The 21,788-nt window shown below is 41.3% G+C and overlaps 1 protein-coding gene across 1 annotated transcript in view; it reads right to left on the bottom strand.

Annotated features, from left to right (window-relative positions):
* The window catches only part of Helz (Helicase with zinc finger), a 292,336-nt gene that overhangs the window by 44,832 nt on the left and 225,716 nt on the right, over positions 1–21,788 (bottom strand). Inside the window, exons 11-12 of the mRNA XM_071662257.1 lie at positions 12,251–12,266; positions 10,797–11,116 (exon numbers count right to left, since the gene is read on the bottom strand). Coding sequence (XP_071518358.1) covers positions 10,797–11,116; positions 12,251–12,266 — 336 coding nt within the window. The remainder of the gene's footprint in view (positions 1–10,796; positions 11,117–12,250; positions 12,267–21,788) is intronic.

The raw sequence follows: 21,788 nt of genomic DNA on the forward strand, positions 1-21,788 counted from the left end.
GCTCCACAACTTATGGAAAACTCGAGTGACTTCATGCATATTCTCTCCCTTTACTCAAAATACAATATTTTTCGAGACACAGGAAAAATTGCTTTAGAAATGGAAATGCTGAGTAATGCGCACAGAGGAATACAGCAGAGGGACGTGTTTGGTGGACAGCCTCTTCTCTAAGGCAAGTGTCTTACACAAAGAGTGACATAGTTGCAGTGGTTTTGTGCACATCGCTGCACTGGAGAGAGCTTTCAGTGCAAACATTGCCCTTATCTAAAATTCACAGTGACTGGAAAACAACCAAGTGATAATAAGAGTAGAAAATCCCCTTGCAAATGTAAAGTGATTGATTTAAAGATGAAAATAAGAATTGTAAAGAAACTTGAAGAAGGGAACTCTTTCATCTCACATGAGCTTAGGCTAGCTACCTCAACAGTAAACACAAGTTTGAAGGACAATGAACACATGTAAAAGGCTTGGCACCGTTAAAATCAACTGATGAAACCAAGAGGCAAACTGGTGCTATCTATGATATGGACAAATCAATAACTTTGTGGTTGAGAGATCAGATTCAACATCTTGTACTGCTACAACTCATAGTGATATAAGCAAAGTCTAGAAGTCTCTTCAAAGACATTAAAGAAATTACAGCAATTTGTGACCAGTCGTGGATGGTTCAATAGATTTAAGGTTTGTGTTAATCTTCATTATGTTAAAGTGAGTCGAAGCATCATTAGTATTAAGCTACATTAATTCTTATTTTTTGTAATTAGTAATTTCTTGTGTGTTCTGGTGTTGCAGTCCAGATTTTGGGGTGTTGTGAGTGTCATATGTATGGTCGGCAAGTACACCACAGCATGAGGTACATCACAGCGACAGACAACCGATGCATGCATGATGCAGTACCAGAAAAAATGAACTAGTAACCAGGGAGCTGAAGCTCAACTATTTCAGATCATGGGATATTACGTGTTATCATATGGCTTTCCACTTATGCACTATTAATAGAAAAGTAAACTTCACATAAGTCAAGAACCCTCTGTGTATAGTAGGAAATATTCATATACTAAATAAGACCACAACTAGATTCCAGTCCTGAACTTTGGTCACTACACCTGAAGTCGCAAAAAATGGCTAAAAGAGTAAGTTCAAAGAAGGGCAACAAATATGCAACCTAAGTTGAGAGCTGAGTAACAGGGAGAGGCCTCTAGGCCTTACATTTGCCCACCTTAGAAGAGCGATGGGTGAGGGGTGACCTGACCACAAACATTACATTGTTAAAACAGACTTATGAGTTACAACGCAATCAGTTCTTCAGAAGATCTAAGACTAGGACAACCAGGGTACACAGCATGAACTTATACAAGATGTTTGTTCAAAATGATATGAAGTACTTTTAAAGTATAAGAGTGATGGATAATGCCATAAAATGACTTCAGACATAGTTAATGCGGACAAAATATATAAATATAAAAAGTTAAATGATTGCATAAGGAGAGTGAAGGGGTAAAGGTTCTGGAAGCATTGAAGAATGCGTGGAAAGAGAAACCGTAAATAATATAGGAAAAAGTAATCAAGTATATGAGAATGAATGAGGAAAGATAGACAAAGAGGATATATGTGTCAAAGGTAGAGGGAACGAGGAGAAGTGGAAGACCAAATTGGAGGTGGAAGGATGGAGTGAAAATGATTTTGATCAATCGGGGTCTCAACATAAAAGGGGGTGAAAGACGTGCAAGGAATAGAGTGAATTGGAATGATGTGTACAGAGGTGGACATGCTGTCAATGGATTGGACCAGGGCATGTAAAACGTCTGAAAAGTTGTGTGGGGCCTGGATGTGGAAATGGACCTTTGGTTTTGGTGCATTACACATAACAGCTAGGGACTGAGGATGAACGAATGTGGCCTGTGCTGTCTTTTCCTAGCGCTGCCTCGCACATGCGTGGAGGGGAGGGGGGTGCTGTTTCATGTATGGCGAGGTGGCAACGGGAATAGATGAAGGCAGCAAGTATGAATATGTACATGTGTATATATGTATATGTCTGTGTATGTACATGAATGTAGAGGTTGAAATATATAGATATGCATATGTACGTGTGTAGGTGTTTATGTATATGCATGTGTTTTTGGGTGGGTTGGGCCATTCTTTGGTCTGTTTCCTTATGCTACCTCACTAACTTTCTAAAAGGGGAAACAGAAGAAGGAGTCACGCAAGGAGTGCTCATCCTCCACTAAGGATAAGATTGGGATGTCTAGATGTGTGTGGATGTAACCATGATGAGAAAAAAGGAAAGATAGGTAGTATGTTTGAGGAAAGGAACCTGGATGTTTGGGCTCTTAGTGAAACAAAGCTCAAGGGTAAAGGGGAAGAGTGGTTTGGGAATGTCTTGGGAGTAAAGTCAGGGGTTAATGAGAGGACAAGAGCAAGGGAAGGAGAAGCACTACTCCTGAAACAGGAGTGGTGGAAGTATGTAATAGAGTGTAAGAAAGTAAACTATAGATTGATGTGGGTAAAACTGAAAGTGGATGGAGAGAGATGGGTGATTATTGGTGCATATGCACCTGGGCATGAGAAGAAAGATCATGAGAGGCAAGTGTTTTGGGAGCAGCTGAGTCAGTATGTTAGTAGTTTTGATGCACGTAACCGGGTTATAGTGTTGGATGATTTGAATGCAAAGGTGAGTAATGTGGCAGTTGAGGGAATAACTGGTGTACATAAGGTGTTCAGTGTTGTAAATGGAAATGGTGAAGAGCTTGTAGATTTATGTGCTGAAAAAGGACTGGTGATTGGGAATACGTGGTTTAAAAAGAGAGATATACATAAGTATACGTATGTAAGTAGGAGGGATGGCCAGAGAGCGTTATTCGATTACGTGTTAATTGATAGGCACGCAAAAGAGAGATGTTTGGATGTCAACATGCTGAGAGGTGCAACTGGAGGGATGTCTGATCATTATCTTGTGGAGGCGAAGATGAAGATTTGTAGAGGTTTTCAGAAAAGAAGAGAGAATGTTGGGGTGAAGAGAGTGGTAAGAATAAGTGAGCTTGGGGATGAGACTTGTGTGAGGAAGTACCAGAAGAAACTGAGTACAGAATGGAAAAAGGCGAGAACAAAGGACGTAAGGAGAGTGAAGGAGGAATGGGATGTCTTTAGGGAAGCAGTGATGGCTTGCGCAAAAGATGCTTGTGGCATGAGAAGTGTGGGAGGTGGGCAGATTAGAAGGTGTAGTGAGTGGTGGGATAAAGAAATAAGATTATTAGTGAAAGAGAAGAGATAGGCATTTGGATGATTTTTGCATGGAAATAATGCAAATGAGTGGGAGATGTATAAAAGAAAGAAGCAGGTCAAGAGAAAGGTGCAAAAGGTGAAAAAGAGGGCAAATGAGAGTTGGGGTGAGAGAGTATATTAAATTTTAGGGAGAATAAAAAGATGTTTTGGAAGGAGGTAAATAAAGTGCGTAAGACAAAGGAACAAATGGGAACATCAGTGAAATGGGCATATGGGGAGGTGATAACAAGTAGTAGTGATGTGAGAAGGAGATGGAGTGAGTATTTTAAAGTTTTGTTGAATATGTTTGATGATAGAGTGTCAGATATAGGGTGTTTTGGTCGAGGTGGTGTACAAAGTGTGAGGGTTGGGGAGATTGATTTGGTAAACAGAGAAGAGGTAGTAAAACCTTTGCGGATGATGAAAGCCGGCAAGGCAGCGGGTTTCGATGGTACTGCAGTGGAATTTATCAAAAAAGGGGGTGACTGTATTGTTGACTGGTTGGTAAGATTATTTAGTGTATGTAGGACTCATGGTGAGGTCCCTGAGGATTGGCGGAATGCTTGAATAGTGCCACTGTACAAGGGCAAAGGGGATAAAAGTGAGTGCTCAAATTACAGAGGTATAAGTTTGTTGAGTATTCCTGGGAAATTATATGGGAGGGTATTGATTGAGAGGGTGAAGGGATGTACAGAGCATCAGACTGGGGAAGAGCAGTGTGGTTTCAGAAGTGGTAAAGGATGTGTGGATCACCTGTTTGCTTTGAAGAATGTATGCGCGAAATTCTAAGAAAAGCAAATGGATTTGTATGTAGCATTTATGGATCGGGAGAAGGCATATGATAGAATTGATAAAGATGCTCTGGGGAAGGCATTAAGAATATATGGTGTGGGAGGAAAGTTGTTAGAAGCAGTGAAAAGTGTTTATTGAGGTTGTAAGGCAGGTGTAGATGAAGGAAGAGAGGAAAGTGATTGGTTCTCATTGAATGTTACTTTGTGGCAGGGGTGCGTGATGTCTCCATGGTTGTTCAATTTGTTTATGGATGGGGTTGTTAGGGAGGTGAATGGAAGAGTTTTGGAAAGAAGAGCAAGTATGCAGTCTGTTGTGGATGAGAGAGCTTGGGAAGTGAGTCAGTTGTTGTTCGCCATTGATACAGCGCTGGAGGCTGATTTGGGTGAAAAACTGCAGAAGCTGGTGACTGAGTTTGGTAAAGTGTGTGAAAGAAGAAAGCTGAGAGTAACTGTGAATAAGAGCAAGGAAGGTTATTAGGTACAGTAGGGTTGAGGGACAAGTCAATTGGGAGGTAAGTTTGAATGGAGAAAAACTAGAGGAAGTGAAGTGTTTTAGATATTTGGCAATGGATTTGGCAGCGGATGGAACCCCCTTTTTCACTCAATCCTTCCACCTCCAATCTGGTCGACCAAAACACCCTATATCTGCCACTCTATCATCAAACACATTTAACAAACCTTCAAAATACTCACTCCATCTCATTCTCACATCACCACTACTTGTTATCACTTCCCCATTAGCCCCCTTCACTGAAGTTCCCATTTGCTCCCTTGTCTTATGCACTTTATTTACCTCCTTCCAAAACATCTTTTTATTCTCCCTAAAATTTAATGATACTCTCTCACCCCAACTCTCATTTGCCCTCTTTTTCACCTCTTGCACCTTTCTCTTGACATCCTGCCTCTTTCTTTTATATATCTCCCACTCATTTGCATTTTTTCCCTGCAAAAATCGTCCAAATGCCTCTCTCTTCTATTTCACAAATAATCTTACTTCTTCATCCCACCACTCACTACCCTTTCTAATCAACCCACCTCCCACGCTTCTCATGCCACAAGCATCTTTTGCGCATGCCATCACCGATTCCCTAAATACATCCCATTCCTCCCCAACTCCCCTTACCTCCTTTGTTCTCACCTTTTTCCATTCTGTACTCAGTCTCTCCTGGTACTTCCTCACACAAGTCTCCTTCCCAAGCTCACTTACTCTCACCACTCCCTTTACCCCAACATTCTCTCTTCTTTTCTGAAAACCCCTACAAATCTTCACCTTCACCTCCACAAGATAATGATCAGACATCCCTCCAGTTGCACCTCTCAGCACATTAACATCCAAAAGTCTCTCTTTCGCGCGCCTATCAATTAACACATAATCCAATAACGCTCTCTGGCCATCTCTCCTACTTACATATGTATACTTATGTATATCTCGCTTTTTAAACCAGGTATTCCCAATCACCAGTCCTTTTTCAGCACATAAATCTACAAGCTCTTCACAATTTCCATTTACAACACTGAACACCCCATGTATACCAATTATTCCCTCAACTGCCACATTACTCACCTTTGCATTCAAATCACCCATCATTATAACCCAGTCTTGTGCATCAAAACCACTAACACACTCATTCAGCTGCTCCCAAAACACTTGCCTCTCATGATCTTTCCTCTCATGCCCAGGTGCATATGCACCAATAATCACCTATCTCTCTCCATCAACTTTCAGTTTTACCCATATCAATCTAGAAATTACTTTCTTACACTCTATCACATACTCCCACAACTCCTGTTTCAGGAGTAGTGCTACTCCTTCCCTTGCTCTTGTCCTCACACTAGCCCCTGACTTTACTCCCAAGACATTCCCAAACCACTCTTCCCCTTTACCCTTAAGCTTCGTTTCACTCAGAGCCAAAACATCCAGGTTCCTTTCCTCAAACATACTACCTATCTCTCCTTTTTTCACATCTTGGTTACATCCACACACATTTAGACACCCCAATCTGAGCCTTCGAGGAGGATGAGCACTCCACGTGTGACTCCTTCTTCTGTTTCCCCTTTTAGAAAGTTAAAATACAAGGAGTGGAGGGTTTCTGGCCCCACGCTCCCGTCCCCTTTATCGCCTTCTACAACACGTGAGGAATGCGTGGGAAGTATTCTTTCTCCCCTATCCCAAGGGATATATATACATATATAATTATATTTATTTATTTTGCATTGTCGCTGTCTCCTGCATTTGCGAGGTAGTGCAAGGAAACAGAAGAAAGAAATGGCTCAAGCCACCCCCATACACATGTATATACACACACGTCCACAAATGCAAACATACACACCCATACATCTCAATGTACACATATATATACACACACAGACATATACATATATACCCATGCACACAATTCACACTGCCTGCCTTTATTCATTCCCATTGCCACCTCGCCACACATGGAATACCATCCCCCTCCCCCCCTCATGTGTGCGAGGTAGCGCTAGGAAAAGATAACAAAGGCCCCATTCGTTCACACTCAGTCTCCAGCTGTCATGCAATAATGCCCGAAACCACAGCTCCGTTTCCACATCCAGGCCCCACACAGCTTTCCATGGTTTACCCCAGACGATTCACATGCCCTGATTCAATCCACTGACAGCACGTCAACCCCCGTATACCACATCGATCCAATTCACTCTATTCCTTGCCCGCCTTTCACCCTCCTGCATGTTCAGGCCCCGATCACTCAAAATCTTTTTCACTCCATCTTTCCACCTCCAATTTGGTCTCCCACTTCTCCTCGTTCCCTCCACCTCCGACACATATATTCTCTTGGTCAATCTTTCCTCACTCATTCTCTCCATGTGCCCAAACCATTTCAAAACACCCTCTTCTGCTCTCTCAACCACGCTCTTTTTATTTCCACACATCTCTCTTACCCTTGCATTACTTACTCGATCAAACCACCTCACACCACACATTGTCCTCAAACATCTCATTTCCAGCACATCCACCCTCCTGCGCACAACTCTATCCATAGCCCACGCCTCGCAACCATACAACATTGTTGGAACCACTATTCCTTCGAACATACTCATTTTTGCTTTCCGAGATAATGTTCTCGACTTCCACACATTCTTCAAGGCTCCCAGGATTTTCGCCCCCTCCCCCACCCTATGATTCACTTCCGCTTCCATGGTTCCATCCGCTGCCAGATCCACTCCCAGATATCTAAAACACTTTACTTCCTCCAGTTTTTCTCCATTCAAACTTACCTCCCAATTGACTTGACCCTCAACCCTACTGTACCTAATAACCTTGCTCTTATTCACATTTACTCTTAACTTTCTTCTTTCACACACTTTACCAAACTCAGTCACCAGCTTCTGCAGTTTCTCACATGAATCAGCCACCAGCGCTGTATCATCAGCAAACAACAACTGACTCACTTCCCAAGCTCTCTCATCCACAACAGACTTCATACTTGCCCCTCTTTCCAAAACTCTTGCATTCACCTCCCTAACAACCCCATCCATAAACAAATTAAACAACCATGGAGACATCACACACCCCTGCCGCAAACCTACATTCACTGAGAACCAATCACTTTCCTCTCTTCCTACACGTACACATGCCTTACATCCTCGATAAAAACTTTTCGCTGCTTCTAACAACTTGCCTCCCACACCATATATTCTTAATACCTTCCACAGAGCATCTCTATCAACTCTATCATAAGCCTTCTCCAGATCCATATATGCTACATACAAATCCATTTGCTTTTCTAAGTATTTCTCACATACATTCTTCAAAGCAAACACCTGATCCACACATCCTCTACCACTTCTGAAACCACACTGCTCTTCCCCAATCTGATGCTCTGTACATGCCTTCACCCTCTCAATCAATACCCTCCCATATAATTTACCAGGAATACTCAACAAACTTATACCTCTGTAATTTGAGCACTCACTCTTATCCCCTTTGCCTTTGTACAATATCACTAGGCACGCATTCCACCAATCCTCAGGCACCTCACCATGAGTCATACACACATTAAATAACCTTACCAACCAGTCAACAATACAGTCACCCCCTTTTTTAATAAATTCCATTGCAATACCATCCAAACCTGCTGCCTTGCCGGCTTTACCAAATCATTTTCCCTAACCCTCTCACTTTGCACACCACCTCGACCAAGACACACTGTATCTGCCACTCTATCATCAAACACAATCAACAAACCTTCAAAATACTCACTCCATCTCCTTCTCACATCACCACTACTTGTTATCACCTCCCCATTAGCGCCCTTCACTGAAGTTCCCATTTGCTCCCTTTTCTTAAATATATTTATATATATATATATCTTTTTATTAAACTGTCGCTGTCTCTCGCTTTAGCGAGACAGGGCAAGGAAATGGACGAAAGAATGGCGCAACCCAACCACATACACATGTATATACATACATGCCCACACAAAGCACATATACATACCTATACATCTCAACGTATACACACACACACACACACACACATATATATATATATATTTTTTTTTTTTTTTTTTTTTTTTTAAACTATTCGCCATTTCCCGCGTTAGCGAGGTAGCATTAAGAACAGAGGACTGGGCCTTTGAGGGAATACCCTCACCTGGCCCAATTCTCTGTTCCTTCTTTTGGAAAAAAAAAAAAAAAAAAAAAAAAAAAAAAAAACGAGAGGGGAGGATTTCCAGCCCCCCGCTCCCTCCCCTTTTAGTCGCCTTCTACGACACGCAGGGAATACGTGGGAAGTATTCTTAATCCCCTATCCCCAGGGATCATATATATATATATATATATATATATATATATATATATATATATATATATATATATATATATACCACATCGTTCCAATTGACTCAATTCCTAGCACGCCTTTCACCCTCCTGCATGTTCAGGCCCCGATCACTCAAAATCTTTTTCACTCCATCTTTCCACCTCCAATTTGGTCCCCCACTTCTCATTCCCTCCACCTCTGACACATATATCCTATTTGTCAATCTTTCCTCACTCATTCTCTCCATGTGACCAAACCATTTCAAAACACCCTCTTCTGCTCTCTCAACTGCACTCTTTTTATTACCGCACATCTCTCTTACCCTTTCATTACTTACTCGGTCAAACTATCTCACACCACATATTGTCCTCAAACATCTCATTTCCAGCACATCCACCCTCCTCCACACAACTCTATCTATAGCCCACGCCTTGCAACCATACAACATTCTTGGAACCACTATTCCTTTAAATATACCCATTATTGCTTTCCAAGATAATGTCCTCGACTTCCACACATTTTTCAACGCTCCCAGAACTTTCGCCCCCTCCCCCACCCCATGATTCATTTCTGTGTCCACGGTTCCATCCACTGTTAAATCACTCCCAGATATCTAAAACACTTCACTTCCTCCAGTTTTTCTCCATTCAAACTTACCTCCCAATTGACTTGTCCCTCAACCCTACTCTACCTAATAACCTTGCTCTTATTCACATTTACTCTCAGTTTTCTTCTTTCACACACTTTGCCAAACTCAGTCACCAGCTTCTGCAGTTTCTCACACGAATCATCCACCAGCGCTGTATCACCAGCGAACAACAACTGACTCACTTCCCAAACTCTCTCATCCCCAACAGACTGCATACTTCCCCCTCTTTCCAAAACTCTTGCATTCACCTCCCTAACAACCCCATCCATAAACAAATTAAACAAACATGTAGACATCATGCACCCCTGCCGCAAACCTACATTCACTGAGAACCAATCGCTTTCCTCTCTTCCTACTCTCACACATGCCTTACAACCTCTATAAAAACTTTTCACTGCTTCTAACAACTTTCCTCCCACACCATATATTCTCAATACCTTCCACAGAGCATCTCTATCAACTCTATCATATACCTTCTCCAGAACCATAAATGCTACATACAAATCCATTTGCTTTTCTAAGTATTTCTCATATACATTTTTCAAAGCAAACACCTGACCAACACATCCTCTACCACTTCTGAAACCACACTACTCTTCCCCAATCTGATGCTCTGTACATGCCTTCACCCTCTAAATCAATACCTTCCCATATAATTTCCAAGGAATACTCAACAAACTTATACCTCTGTAATTTGAGCACTCACTCTTATCCCCTTTGCCTTTGTACAATGGTACTATGGAAGCATTCTGTCAGTCCTCAGGCACCTCACCATGAATCATACATACAGTAAATAACCTTACCAACCAGCCAACAATACAGTCATCCCCTTTTTTTTTTATAAATTCCACTGCAATACCATCCAAACCCGCTGCCTTGCCGGCTTTCATCTTCCGCAAAGCTTTCACTACCTCTTCTCTGTTCACCAAATCATTCTCCCTAACCCTCTCACTTTATACATCACCTCGACCAAAACACCCTATATCTGCCACTCTATCATCAAACTTATTCAACAAACCTTCAAAATACTCACTCCATCTCCTTCTCACATCACCACTACTTGTTATCACCTCCCCATTAGCCCCCTTCACTGATGTTCCCATTTGTTCCTTTGTCTTACGCACTTTATTTACCTCCTTCCAACACATATACATATATATATTTATTACATGTGCTCTTTGAAGACAACAATTAGTAACTGGAAAAGAAAGTCTACAATAAAGAGGAAAGAAAAAAAATAACCCAATTGCACAGACATCCTAATATTATAAATATACAATTATATTACCTGCATTTTCCAACAGAGCAGAGTGAGACTGGATCTCCTACAACAGCAACCAAACTCTGGGCTCTGGTTATGGCAGTGGTTAATAGCTTGGCATTTGACAGAAAGCCAAAATCAAGTCCCTCATCTCCTGCTTTGCAAGTATGGCGGGTGCGGACAGTTGAAAGGATGATCACTCTGAACTGCTTCCCTGAAAATTTAAAATATGATAAGTTAAAGAGGACATATTTTCTTCTGGAAGATGACATTCTCTCTTTGAATTGAATGTTTTCTCCTAAAGTTATTCCTGAACACCCATTAAGGGCAACTGAATGGGAAAATTTCTGCAAGAAATGGAAAATATTATCCAACAAACTGAAAATGTTGCTTTTGAATATGGCACTAAGATACAAACATTACTCTACTTTCATAAGTGTCTCCTGGCTGGATAATTCATACAGAACCAAAACTGACCATAATCACCGACTCTTTTTCCTTCTTTTATAACTGACATGCATCTGGTAATTCTACAGCCTCTAGTTATCTTTTGATAAACATTTATCATTTGCTTTTCACTTTCTTTCTAATCTTGTGCACAATCTTCCAAACCAAAAATGACAAGTGATTCATATCTACTGACCACCTCCATTAACCTTTTTAATTTTGGTCCACCCATTTTCTAGCTATATCCTTCAGTGGTGAATTGTCAAACTAGATGGCTCTGAGTTTCTCTAACATATATGTTTTACCTAAAAAGTACTTGTCCTGAAGTCTCTGTACTTTTTTAAACCTTTTATCAACCAACGCAAAGACTTCCCTGATTGCTCATTTTAAGAATGCATATCATTCTATGACAGCTTCACTTAATTTCATGAGTACCTCTGTTTGTATGACCTCAGGTGTATGTTCCTTTACATCACTCCTCTTGCTTTGTGTCTGTTGGTCAGTTGCTGATATTACTCCCTTTGCACCTCCCTGCTCACTGGTGTAAGGAAATTTTGTATATGTTTTAGTCCTTTCCCCTAACTGAACTGCTGCTAAAATGCTCCCGTACCTCCCTACCAACTACTGTCAATAATTTCTGCATAAGTTTTAGTTCTTTCTTCTAACTGAACAGCCTCTGCAATATCTTGAAAAGACCCATCAGACCTTATTAGCTTTTTAATAAACTCTTTCTTTCCTATGACTTTGTACTTTGTTAATCGCCTTCATGAATTTGAGTGTTTGTTCATTCCCAGTGCAAATACTTATCAGATCCCTATGTTCCTTTCTCATCTCATGACACCCTTCATGACCTAGAACTGATTCCTCATTTCCTTTTACTCATCCTCAAGTTGTGCTAACTTCTGGTCTTGCTTTTAACAATATCCCTAACATGTCCAAACATTTGTTCTAAGGTGGCTCTTCTTTCACCTGTACCTCTCGTCTCTTCCTTGAGAATCTTGTTTTGACGGATTGGTCTTGGTTCACTTGCTTACTTGAGTCCATACCAGCCTGTATTCCAATTTTACACAAATACTTCAGTAAATAATTTGGCTTAGTCCATGTTTGTTGAGAAGCTTGTCCTAATTTCTCTATAGCTAGTTTCCCTACCTTCTTCAAGACCTCAACTTCCTTTACTTTCTTTGTTCAAACAGTGGTAAAGGTCTTACACTGACCCCCCCCCCACCCCCTAGAATAATTTAGTAACAGGAATGAAGTTTAGAAGCACAAAATAGTCTCAGTCATGAGGTGAATTTAAATCTCTGACAGACATCAAAAGTGCTGCCTTTTGGTTACAATAAAACTTTGCTTCCTTCAGTTGTCAGAACTGCACTTTTATACAATAAAAGTAAGTGACACTTGTTCATTTCCTTAATTTTTACCAATCCCTCTCTTAAAAATTGGATCCTCTTAAAAAAAAAAAAGGAAGAAAATGATTCACTAAAGCTGGCAAAACCCCTGAGCATTCAATTTGACTTTGGAAAACTTCCATACACAAGCCATACTTGCCAGGAGACATGGGGCTTTTGTGACAAGCTAGGGATGATGTTGAATCCCAACTCCTACTCACACACACACAATCTTGAGGTTTAATTTGTCCCATTTTTATTACTTTATTTTGCATGAGTTGAATTTCATCAATCATGTCTCAAATGAACTCCAGAGTCTGTTAAGGTCCCCTTGTAAAGTGATGCAATCCTCTTCAATGTTCACTTCCTTCATGACTTTTGCATCATCTGCAAACATACTGTGGTAGGATTTTACACCTTCAGACATGTCATTAACATAGATCAACAAAAGTCCATTAACAGTCCCAGAACTGATTAACATATATTTGATTTGTCATTTTTTGAATAATATACATGATCCATTTACACCCTTTTATATTTTACATGGGCTTAAGTCTGGAATAATGTGAGTAATGTGATCATCACTGGGCTGGCAGCACAGTGGTATAGCTTTCCCAGCACCATGCAAGAAGTGTGTGTATGCATGGTATGGATACAGTCTATATTCACAGAATACTAAAGTATTTAGTGCGGAAGTAAACTGAATATTGCAAGTGTTTTATCCAATGCATCATTCCTCCAAAAGATCTTAAAAGCTCTCCTGGTATCAGTGGTGCTAAGAAGCATAAGGCCATCATCACTGGGGTTACCATTGATGTCCTCACATGTTAAGAATGAGATGAAAGAACAGCTGATACTAAGTATAACCTCAGCAGTTGAGGGGGACATGGGGTATTCAGAATTATGAATGGAAATGGTAAACAGTTGGTGGAGTTATGTGCTATAAAAGGATTTGTGAATGGCAATACCTAGTTTAAAAAGAGGAACATACACAAGTGTACATACGTGGATAAGAAAGACGGTCAGAGGGCATTACTGACTTACACATCAATTGACTGGCATGTAAATGAGAAACTTTTGAAAGTACATATGTTGAGATGGAAGCTGGTGGGATGTCTGATCACTATCTTGTGTCTGATGTGAGAATGACATTGGGAACTTGGAGTTTGAGCATGCAGGATAGTCAAAAGTGTGTAAAGAAAAGAATGAATTGGAGGACTGTGATCTGCACGGGATGAGATGCCGTCAGTGGATTGCACCAACATATATGAACCTATCAAAGAAAACCAGAGAGTGGTCTGCAAGGTCTGACTTTAGAGAAGAGCTGTGTTTTTTTGGTGCACTATACATGGTGGTTAGAGTAAGAATGTGGGAAATTTTCCTTCATTTGTTCAAAGCATTGCCTCACATATACAGGAAATGTCAAGCATGCAACAAAACCACAGCTCCCTTTCCACATCCAGGCCCCATACACCTTTCCATGGTTTACAACAGACGCCTCACATGCCCTGTTCCATCCACTGACTGCACGACGACCCCGGTATACCACATCATTCCAATTCACTCTCCTGTATGTTCAGGCCTTGATTGCTCAAATCCTTCCATCTCCAATTTGGTCTACTGCTTCTCCTTGTTCCCCATACCTCTGACACATATATCCTCTTTGTCAATCTTTCCTCACTCATTCTCTCCATGTGACCAAACCATTTTAACACATACACTTCTCTCTTAGCCACACACTTTTTATTACCACACATCTCTCTTACACTTTCATTACTTCCTCGATCAAACCATCTCACACCACATATCGTCCTCAAACATTTCATTTCCAACACATCCACCCTCCTCCACACAACCCTATCTATAGCCCATGCTTTGCAACCATAGAACATTGATGGAACCACTATTCCTTCAAACATACCCATTTTTGCTTTCCATATAACTTTCTTGCCTTTCACATATTCTACAACACTCTGTGAACCTTCGCCCCCTACCTCACCCTGTGACTTGATTCCGCTTCCATGGTTCCATCCGCTGCAAGTCCACTCCAAGATATCTAAAACACCTCACTTCCTCCAGTTTTTCTCCAATCAAACTTAACTCCCAATTGACTTGTCCCTCAACACTACTGAACCTAATAACCTTGCTATTATTCACATTTACTCTCAACTTTCTTCTTTCACACACTTTCCCAAACTCAGTCAACAAATTCTGCAATTTCTCACCCGAATCAGCCATCAGCACTGTATCATCAGCAAACAACAACTGACTCACTTCCCAAGCGCTCTCATCCACAACAGACAACATGCTTGCCCCTCTTTCCAAAACTCTTGCATTCACCTCCCTAACAACCCAATCCATAACAAATTAAACAACCATGGAGACATCACACACATCGGCCGCAAACCAACATAAAGTGGGAACTAATCACTTTCCTCTCTTCCTACTCGTACACATGCCTTACATCCTCGATAAAACTTTTCACTGCTTCTATCAACTTCCCACCCATACCATATACTCTCAAATACTTCTGCAAAGCATCTCTATCAACCCTATCACATGCCTTCTCCAGATCCATAAATGCTACATATAAATCCATCTTTTTCTAAGTATGTCTCATAAATTCTTCAAAGCAAACACATGATCCATCTATCAACTTCCCACCCATACCATATACTCTCAAATACTTCTGCAAAGCACCTCTATCAACCCCATCACATGCCTTCTCCAGATCCATAAATGCTACATATAAATCCATCTTTTTCCTAAGTATGTCTCATAAATTCTTCAAAGCAAACACATGATCCACACATCCTTTACCACTTCTGAAACCACACTGCTCTTCCCCAATCTGATGCTCTGTACATGCCTTGACCCTCTCAATCAATACCCTCCCATATAATTTCCCAGGAATAATCAACAAACTTATACCTTTGTTATTCCCTTGGCCTTTCTACAATGGTACTATGCATGCATTCTGCCAATCCTCAGGCACTTCACCAAGATCCATGCATAAGGTGAATATCCTTACCAACCAATCTACAACACAGTCATTCCCCCTTTTTTAATAAATTCCACTGCAATACCATCCAAACCCGCCACCTTGCCACCTTTCATCTTCCGCAAAGCTTTCACTACCTCTTCTCTGTTTACCAAACCATTCTCCCTGACCCTCTCACTTTGCAAAACACCTCAACCAAAACACCCTATATCTGCCACTCTCTCATCAAACACATTCAACAAAGCTTCAAAATACTCACTCCATCTCCTTCTCACATCTACACTATTTGTTATTACCTCCCCATTTGCCCCCTTCATGGATGTTCCTATTTGTTCTAATGTCTTATGCACTTTATTTACCTCCTATCAAAAAATCTTTTTATTCTCCTTAAAACTTGATGATATTCTCTCAACCCAACTCTTATCTGCCCTCTTTCTTACCTCTTGCACCTTTCTCTTGACCTCCTGCTAACTTCTTTTATACATCTCCCAGTCATTAGCACTACTTCCGTGCAAAAATAGTCCAAATGCCTCTCTCTTATCTTTCACTAAAAATTGTATTTCTTCATCCCACCACTCACTACCCTTTCTAATCTGCCCACCTCCCACCTCTCTCTTACCACAGGCATATTTTGCACAAACCATCACTGCTTCCCTAAATACATTCCATTCCTCCCCAACTCCCTTTGCATCATTTGTTCTCACCTTTTTCCATTATGCAATCAATCTCTCCTTGTATTTCCTCACACAAGTCTCTTTTCCAAGGTCACTTAATTTCACCAATCTCTTCTCCCCAACATTCTCTCTTCTTTTCTGAAAACCTCTACAAATCTTCCACTTCGCCTCCACAAGATAATGATCAGACATCCCTCCAGTTGCACCTCTCAGCACATTAACATCCAAGAGTCTCTCTTTCACGCGCCTATCAATTAACACATAATCCAATCACACTCTCTGGCTATTTCTCCTACTTACATACATATATTTATGTATATCTCTCATTTTAAACCAGGTATTCCCAATCATCAGTCCTTTTTCAGCAGACAAATCTACAAGCTCTTCATCATTTCCATTTACAACACTAAACACCCCATGTACACAAATTATTCCTTCAACTGCCACATTACTCACCTTTGCATTCAAATCACCCACCACTATAACCCGGTCTCATGAATCAAAACTGCTAACACACTCACTCAGCTGCTCCCAAAACACTTGCCTTTAATGATCTTCCTTCTCATGCCCAGGTGCATAGGCACCAATTATCACCCATCTCTCTCCATCCATTTTCAGTCCTACCTATACCAATCTAGAGTTTACATTTTTACACTCTATCACATACTCCCAGAACTACTGTTTCAGGAGTAGTGCTACTCCTTCCTTTGCTCTTGTCCTCTCACTAACCCCTGATTTTACTATCAAAACATTCCCAAACCACTATTCCCTTTTACCCTTGTGCTTCATTTCACTCAGGTTCCTTTCCTCAAACATACTACCTATCTCTCTTTTTTTCTCATCCTGGTTACATCCACACACATTTAGACATCCCAATCTGAGCATTCGAGGAGGATGAGCACTCCTCGCGTGACTTCTTCTTCTGTTTCCCTTTTTAGAAAGATAAAATACAAGGAGGGGAGAGTTTCTAGCCCCCTGCTCCTGTCCCCTTTAGTCGCCTTCTATGACACACGAGGAATGCGTGGGAAGATTTGCAGAGGTTTTCAGAAAAGAAGAGAGTCTGTTAAGGTGAAGAGAGTGGTGAGAGTAAGTGAGCTTGGAAAGGAGACTTGTGTAAGGAAGTACCAGGAGAGATAGAGTGCGGAATGGAAAAAGGTGAGAGCAAATGACATAAGGGGAGTGAGAGGAAGGAATGAGATGTATTTAGGGAAGTAGTGATAGCTTCTGCAAAATATATTTGTGGCATGAGAAAGGTGGCAGTTCGGCAGATTAGAAAGGGTAATGAGTGGGGGATGAAGAAGTAAGATTGTTAGTGAAAGAGGAGAGTGAGGTGCTTGGATGATTCTTGCAGGGAAGTAGTGCAAATGACTGGGAGATGTATAAAGAAAGAGGCAAGAGGTCAAGAGAAAGGTGCAAGAGGTGAAAAAGAGGACAAATGAGAGTTGGGGGAAGAGAATATCATTGAATTTTAGGGAGAATAAAAAGATGTTTTGGAAGGAGGTAAAAAACATGTGTAAGACAAGAACATCAGTAAAGGGGGGTAATGGAGAGGTAATAACAAGTAGTGGTGAAGTGAGGAGATAAGGTGAGTATTTTGAAGGTTTGTTGAATGTGTGTGGCAGATATAAGGTGTTTTGGTTGAGGAGGTGTGCGAAGTGAGAGGGTCAGGGAGAATGGTTTAGTAAACAGAGAAGAGGTGGCAAAAGCTTTGCAGAAGATGAAAGCCAGCAAGGCTATAGGCATGGATGATATTGCAGTGGATTTAATAAAAAAAAAAGGGGGTGACTGTGTTGTTGACTGGTTGGTAAGGATACTCAATGTATGTATGGTTCATGATGAGTGCCTGAGGATTGGCAGAATGCATGCATAGTGCCATTGTACAAAGGCAAAAGGGATAAAGGTGAGTGTTCAAATTACAGAGGTATAAGTCTTGAGTATTCCTGGGAAATCGTATGGGAGGGTATTGAGAGAGAAGGTGAAGGTATGCACAGAGCATCAGATTGGGGAAGAGCAGTGTGGTTTCAGATATGGTAGAGGATGTATGTATTAGGTGTTTGCTTTGAAGAATGTATGTGAGAAATACTTAGGAAAACAAATGGATATGTACGTAGCATTTATGGATCTGGAGAAGGCATATGATAAAGTTTATAGATATGCTTTGTGGAAGGTATTAAGAGTATATGGTGTGGGAAGTAAGTTGCCAGAAGAAGTGAAAAGGTTAAATCGAGGATGTAAGGCATATGTACGAGTAGGAAGAGAGTACAGTGATTGGTTCCTAGTAAATGTCGGTTTACGCCAGAGGTACATGATGTCTCCACAGTTGTTTAATTTGTTTATGGATGGGGTGGTTAGGGAGGTGAATCCAAGAGTTTTGGAGAATGGGGCAAGTATGCAGTCTCTTGTCGATGAGAGGGCTTGGGAAGTAAGTCAGTTGTTGTTCGCTAATGATACAGCACTGGTGGTTGATTCGGGTGAGAAACTGCAGAAGCTGGTGACTGAGTTTGGTAAAGTGTGTGAAAGAAGAAAGCTGAGAGTAAATGTGAATCAGAGCAAGGTTATTAGGTTCAGTAGGATTGAGGGGCAAGTCAATTGGGAGGTAAGTTTGAATGGAGAAAAACTGGAGGAAGTGAAGTGTTTTAGATATGTTGGAGTGGATTTAGCAGCGTATGTAACCATGGAAGCGGAAGTGAGTCACAGGGTGAGAAAGGGCGTGAAGGTTCTTGGAGTGTTGAAGAATGTGTGGAAGGCAAGAATGTTATCTTGGAGAGCAGAAATGGGTATGTATGAAGGAATAGTGGTTCAAAAATGTTATATGGGTGCGAGGTGTCGGCTATAGGTAGACTTGTGCGGAGGGGATGGATGTGTTGGAAATGAAATGTTTGAGGACAATATGTGGTGTGAGGTGGTTTGATTGAGTAATGAAAGGGTAAGAGAGATGGGTGGTTCAGAGAAAAGAAGTGGGTATATTGAAATGGTTTGGTCACATGGAGAGAATGAATGAGGAAAGATTGACGAAGATGATATATGTGTCAGAAGTGGATGGAATGAGGAGAAGTGGAAGACCAAATTGGAGGTGGAAGGATGGAGTGAAAAACATTGAGCAATCGAGGAATGAACTTACATGAGAGTGAAAGGCATGCAAGGAATAAAGTGAATTGCAACAATATGGTATACTGGGGTCGACGTGCTGTCAATGGATTGAAGCAGGGTATGTGAAGCGTCTGGGGTAAACCATGGAAAGTTTTGTGGGGCCTGGATGCAGAAAGGGAGCTTAGGTTCTGGAGAATTACATATGACAGCGAGAGACTGGTGTGAAAGAATGTGGCCTTTCTTGTCTTTTCCCAGCGCTACCTCACGAGTGAGCAGGGGGAGGGTGGGCCATTTCATGTGTGGCAGGGTGGCAACGGGAATGGATGAAGGCAATGAAGGCAGCATGTATGAGTATGTATATGTGCACATATGTTTACATCTGCGTATGTATATGTATGTACATTTTGAAATGCATAGGTACGTATATGCGTGTCTCTGGGTGTGTATGTACATATATGTATATGTGGGTGGGTTGGGCCATTCTATCGTCTGTTTCATTGCGCTACCTCACTAACAGAGGTCACAGCAACAAAGTATGATAAAAATAATAAATTTATTCATATCTAAAATACTTTGTCATTGTCTTCCACATTACCAAGGTAGAGCAAGGAAACACACGAAAGAATGGCCCAGCCCACCCATATACATATGTATATAAATACACGTCCACACACGCACATATACATAACTATACATTTCAACGTATACATATACATATATACACAGACATATACATATATACGCATGTACATAATTCATACTTACTGCCTTTATTCATTCCCGTCGCCACCCTGCCACGCATGAAAAGACAACCCCCTCCCCCGCATACATACACATATATACACATATACATATTCATAACTGCTGCCTTCATCCATTCCCATCGCCAGCCAGCCACGCATGAAATGACAACCCCCCTCCCCCTGCATAAGCGTGAGATAGCGCTAGGAAAAGACAACGAAGGCCACATTCGTTCACACTCAGTCTCTAGCTGTCATGTATAAAGCACAGAACCACCTCCCTTTCCACATCCAGGCCCCACAACACTTTCCATGGTTTACCCCAGATGCTTCACATGCCCTGGTTCAATCCATTGACAGCACTTCGACCTCAGTATACCACATCATTTCAATTCACTCTATTCCTTGCATGCCTTTCACCCTCCTGCATGTTCAGGCTCTGATCACTCAAAATCTTTTTCACTTCACCTTTCCACCTAGAATTTGGTCTCCCACTTCTCGTTTCCTCCACCTCTGACACATGTATCCTCTTTGTCAATCTTTCCTCACTCATTCTCTCCACATGACCATACCATTTCAAAACACCCTCTTCTGCTCTCTCAACCACACTCTTTTTATTACCACACATCTCTCTTACCCTCTCATTACTTACTCAATCAAACCACCTCAAACCACATATTGTCCTCAAACATCTTATTTCCAACACATCCACCCTCCTCCGCACAACTCTATCTATAGCCCACGCCTCGTAACCATATAACATTCTTGGAACCACTATTCCTTCAAACATACCCATTTTTGCTTTCCGAAATAATGTTCTCGACTTCCACACATTTTTCAACGCTCCCAGAATATACACCCCCTCCCCCATCTTGTGACTCACTTCCGCTTCCATGGTTGCATCTACTGCCAAATCCACTCCCAGATATCTAAAACACTTAACTTCCTCCAGTTTTTCTCCATTTAAACTTACCTCCCAACTGCCTTGTTTGTCAACCCTACTATACCTAATAACCTTGCTCTTATTCACATTTACTCTCAGCTTTATTCTTTCACACACTTTACCAAACTCAGTCACCACCTTCTGCAGTTTCTCACCTGAATCAGCCACCAGCTCTCTATCCTTTATCCCTCCCTCACCATGTGACTCACTTCCGCTTCCATGGCTCCATCCGCTGCCAAATCCACTCCCATATATGTAAAAACACTTCACTTCCTCCAGTTTTTCTCCATTTAAACTTACCTCCCAACTGACTTGTTCCTCAACCTTACTATACTTAATAACCTTGCTCTTCGCCACATTTACTCTCAGCTTTCTTCTTTCACATACTTTACCAAACTCAGTCACCAGCTTCTGCAGTTTCTCATCCGAATCAGCCACCAGCTCTCTATCCTTTACCCCCTCACTCATCATGTGACTCACTTCCACTTCCATGATTCCATCTGCTGCAAAGTCCACTCCCAGATATCACTTCCTCCAGTTTTTCTCCATTCAAATTTACCTCCCAATTTACTTGTCCCTCAACCCTACTGAAGCTAATAACCTTGCTCTTATTCACATTTACTCTCAGCTTTCTTCTTTCTCACACTTTACCAAACTCAGTCACCAACTTCTGCAGTTTCTCACCCAAATCAGCCACCAGCGCTGTATCGTCAGCCCTCTCATCTACAAGAGACTG

Source organism: Panulirus ornatus, chromosome 6 (genome assembly GCF_036320965.1).
Source record: "Panulirus ornatus isolate Po-2019 chromosome 6, ASM3632096v1, whole genome shotgun sequence".
Classification (NCBI taxonomy): domain Eukaryota; kingdom Metazoa; phylum Arthropoda; class Malacostraca; order Decapoda; family Palinuridae; genus Panulirus; species Panulirus ornatus.